This window comes from Solanum lycopersicum, chromosome 12, assembly GCF_036512215.1.
Source record: "Solanum lycopersicum chromosome 12, SLM_r2.1".
NCBI classification, from domain to species: Eukaryota; Viridiplantae; Streptophyta; class Magnoliopsida; order Solanales; family Solanaceae; genus Solanum; species Solanum lycopersicum.
The window spans coordinates 47,408,303-47,412,734 of NC_090811.1; the positions used below are offsets into that span (position 1 = coordinate 47,408,303).

Sequence of the window (4,432 nt, forward strand, 5' to 3'; positions counted from 1 at the left end):
GCCAAAGGAATTATCTGTTACTGAAAGATATAGAAAGAGAGGCATGTCAGGTTCAGGCGGTACCAACACGTGGAGGGTTGGAGTAATACTCCTTGATTTTTTCAAAAGCTTGTTGACAATCTTCTGTCCATCTGACAGCAGCATGCTTCTTCAGAAGTTTGAAAATGGGCTCACATGTGGTTGTGGGTTGAGCAATAAACCCTATAATGTAATTCAACCTCCCAAGTAGACTCATGACTTCGGCCTTATTTTTCGGGGATGGAAAATCTTGAATGGCTTTTATTTTGGAGGAATCCAATTCTATTCTCCTTCAATTGAAATAAAACCCAGAAGTTTTGCAAATGGAACTCCGAATGCACATTTTGCTGCATTAAGCTTGAGGTCATATCTTCGCACTCTTTCCAAGAATTTTCTCAGATCTTGCACATGATCAACTTGTGTTTTAGACTTGATTTTTACGTTGTGGACGTATACTTCAATTTCTTTATGCATCATATCATTGAACATGGTGGTCATATCCCTTATGTAAGTGGCTCCAACATTTTTAAGACCAAATGGCATGACCCTGTAGCAATAAGTCCCCATGGAGTGGTGAAAACAGTTTTCTCAGCGTCCTCTTCATCCATCAAGATTTGATTATACCTCGCATAACAATGCACAAAAGATTGCATCTTGTGTTTTGCATAATTATCAACTAGGATGCGGATATTTGGCAATGGAAAGTTGTCTTTGGACTAGCCTTGTTCAAATCCCGATAGTCAACACAAACTCTTGTCTTTCAATCTTTTTTCGGCATAGGAAAAACATTTTCCAACCAAGTAGTGTAACGAATAACTTGGATCACCTTTGCATTCAATTGTTTCATTATTTCTTCCTTGATTTTTTCACTCACGTCCGGTTTGACTTTCCTTCTTTTCTGTTGGACGGGTGGAAAATTAGGATAAACGAGAAACTTATGAACTACTAAATCAACACTCAAACCTGACATGTCATCATAAGACCAAGCAAATACATCTTTGTATTCAAACAAAAGTTGTATTATTGCCTCTCTGATATCCTGATTGATATGTAAATTTATTTTTATTTCCTTAACATCCTCGGAACTTCCCAAATTGATTGTCTCAGTTTCACTAAGATTAGGCTTCGATTTGTGCTCAAACTGTTCCAGTTCCCTATTAATTTCCCTAAAAGCCTCTTCTTCATCATATTCCACCTCTTGACTTGGTGATTCAAGAATATACAACTCTTTGAAATCAGGGAGTGAATTCCGCATGCATGTCATGTTATCAAAGCCGACATTTATAGAACTGAAACATAGAGAATAAGAATTAAGTGAGGAAAAAAAAATTTTACTATGAAACTTAATTTCATTTCATTGACATCAAAAGGGACAGAAGGGTTGATAATAACAAAATACTTTGAAATTTTCTGATTACAACCCTGAGAACAACAAAACACAAAAGAGTAGCAAAACAAACTACCACGACTCCTTCCTTATGGGGAAAGGAGTGACTTCCCAAATGCTTAACTCAACACCTGAGCTCACGAGCTGCATATTGGCATGAATTGTGCCTTCACCAACTTGGACCATATTTACTTCACAAAACAAGTGACAGAGATCCTTAATAACTTCTTCAATGTCTTCAAGAGTGAATGAATATTTTAATTCTAGACCTTGAGGTTTGATAAAAGAATGAGAAATATGGGGAATCAATTGTGGAATCGACCAATCAATCCTTTTGTGGTTCTTACCTTTATCTCCATTTCTCTTTCTTTGTTTGTATCCGAGTCCAGAGGTGCCTTGGTTTCCTAAGAGAGTAATGGGGTCCACGATTCCTTGTGAATATACTCCTAAACCTTTACCGGCTTAATAACCATATTTGAGCATCATCGTTGCTACCATTGAAGCGGAAGAAGAGATACATGATTGGATGATAGATTCTCCTTCTTTAAAGAGATCGACTAATACAACCTCAAAAGACTAGTAAAAACAGAATCACATCCTTCTTTTGCCTCAATATATGGGTTAGATGGATCTCTGTAAATAGGTGAATCATCTTTCCCATGAACAATGATTTCCTGATTGTTGTATTCAAACTTGACAACTTGATATAGAGTTGATGGTACGGCTCGAGCCATGTGGATCCATGGCCTCCCTAGTAAAAAATTATAAGATGTTTCCATATCCATTACTTGGAACACAATCATAAAGGCTACTGCCCCAATTGTCATGTTTAACTTTATTTCACCAATCGTATCCCTCCTTGAGCCATCATAAGCTCGCACAAATACATTATTGGGGTGAATTCTGTCATGTTAACTTTCAAGCTTTGCAGCGTAGAAAGAGGACATATGTCTACCCATCACCCTCCATTTATCATGACCCTCTTTACATAGTAACCTTCACATGTCACTATAGGATGCAAAGCTTTGTTGTGTCCACCTCTTTCCTTGGAAAACTCATCATTAGTGAAAGTGATGGCGTTTGACTCGAAGACGCGCTTGGTCATATTCTCAAACTTATTTACTGTGGTCTCTTTTGTCACATGTGCTTCATTCAAAACCTTATTTAATACAAGACGATGTTATTCTAAGTGCAAAAGTAGAGACAACAGCGAAATCGGTGCAGGCGTCTTCTTCAATGGTTCCACGATAGAGTAATCTGGAACCTTAAGCTTTTTTAGAAATTCTACATTTTCTTCCTCAGTAACTGATTTCTTTAGTGGTACTTGGATATTTTCAGTCATCTTCCCTTTTCTTAATTCTTCTGGAGAATAACATCTTCCGGAACGTGTCAAAACCCCCGCTTCATTAACTTCTTCGACAATCTCCTTTCCTCAATAAACCACTGTTGTTTTGTTATAGTTCCAAGGGACATCCTTTGAATCAATTACTGGAAGTTGTTGAACGGGCTTAACAAAAATATGCTCTTTCAAATTGATCAATCAACTTTGGTCATGTTGTGTTAATGAAAAGCCTTTGATACATACAACTTTGGCATAGCTGCTCAAACTTCAATCCCCTTTGAATCCCCCAGGACGCACAAGACTTTGGTGTCAAGATTGACACCTTCCACACTTTGAGATGCAACTGGTTCTAACCTCTTCATAGACTTGTCTTCTTCTTCGATCTTCCTAAACAACTTTCCCATTTTGCTGAGGAGTTTGTACTCTTGATCATCACAAACCATACCCACTAAGTTGTTTTCAGCTTGAAGTGGGTTATTGGTCACATTGGGAGTGTTTTGATCATCCGTCAGAACAACAACTCCATGCTCGATCAGCTTCTATATTGCTCCCTTCAAGGTCCAACAATTATCAGTGTTGTGTCCTGGGGATCTTGAATGGTATTCACATCTTTCATTGGCTTGGAAACCTGGAGCATTTGGATTTAGACAATGTAGTGGGATACACTCAATCACTCATATCTTTCTTAATTTTTGAATCAAGTTGGAGTACGACTCTCCCAATGGAGTGAATTTCTTTTTCTGTGCTTGATCTTGAGCATAATTATGCATAAGAGGGGAGTTGTAAAGGACCTGATAGGGTGGCCGTTGTGGCTGAAAGTTTCCTTGAGATGGGGCCCGAAAATATGGGCGATTGGGAGAATGCACACATGACTGAGCATTTAAGACCGTGTGCGGAGATAGAGATACTGGATATTGAGGGGCATCAGGGTAATAATGTTGAGGATAGCTATGTTGTCCCTGAACTGATGTGTAAAGACAATTAGACTTTCTCTCAGCTCCCCTTGACCCTGATGCCAGTGAAATAACTTCCTCTTTCCTTTTACGAAGTTTTTAACTTGTTGAACCACCTTGAATGGCCTGTGTGGTAGCTTTGATTGCTTCCTGGCTCACGATCCTTCATGTTTTGAGACCACTTTCGTCCATTTCCCCGATTTTGATTGCTGTATGAAACGGTCTTTCCATTCCGGCTTTGAGGTGGTGGAAGTAGTCAGGATCTTGAGCCTCTGTGAAGATATCAACCAATTCTTGCTCATATAATGGGGGCTTGACTCGGGCTGCTTGTTCCCTCCATTTGATAGCATATACTCTGAAGCTTTCACTTGGTTTTTTTCTTGTATTGGAGAGTGTTTCACGATCTGGCATAATATCGACATTGTACTGAAATTGTGTAACAAAATCTCGAGCCATATCATCCCATATTTGCCAGTGGGAAATCTCTTGGTCTATAAACCATTCTGTGGCAACACCAGTCAGGCTCTCACTAAAATAAGCCATGAGCAATTCTTCTTTGCCCCCTGCACCCCGAAGTTGATTACAGTATCTCTTAAGGTGGGATATGGGATACCGTGTCCATCATACTGATCAAACTTAGGGGTTTTGAACCCAGGTGGCAGGTGGACATTTGGGAACATACACAAGTCTTTGAATGAGACACTTTTGTGCCCTCCTAACCCTTTCATGCTC

General features: G+C 39.2%; 1 protein-coding gene across 1 annotated transcript; it reads right to left on the reverse strand.

Annotated features, from left to right (window-relative positions):
• Positions 1-300: 300 nt before the first annotated feature.
• Positions 301-2,232, reverse strand: LOC138340393 (uncharacterized). The gene is made up of 4 exons (XM_069292116.1): positions 1,993-2,232; positions 1,418-1,440; positions 816-1,307; positions 301-565 (listed from the first exon to the last, which is right to left on the reverse strand). The coding sequence occupies exons 1-4, from the start codon at positions 2,230-2,232 to the stop codon at positions 301-303; spliced, it is 1,020 nt and encodes a 339-aa protein (XP_069148217.1).
• Between the last annotated feature and the right edge of the window lie 2,200 nt (positions 2,233-4,432).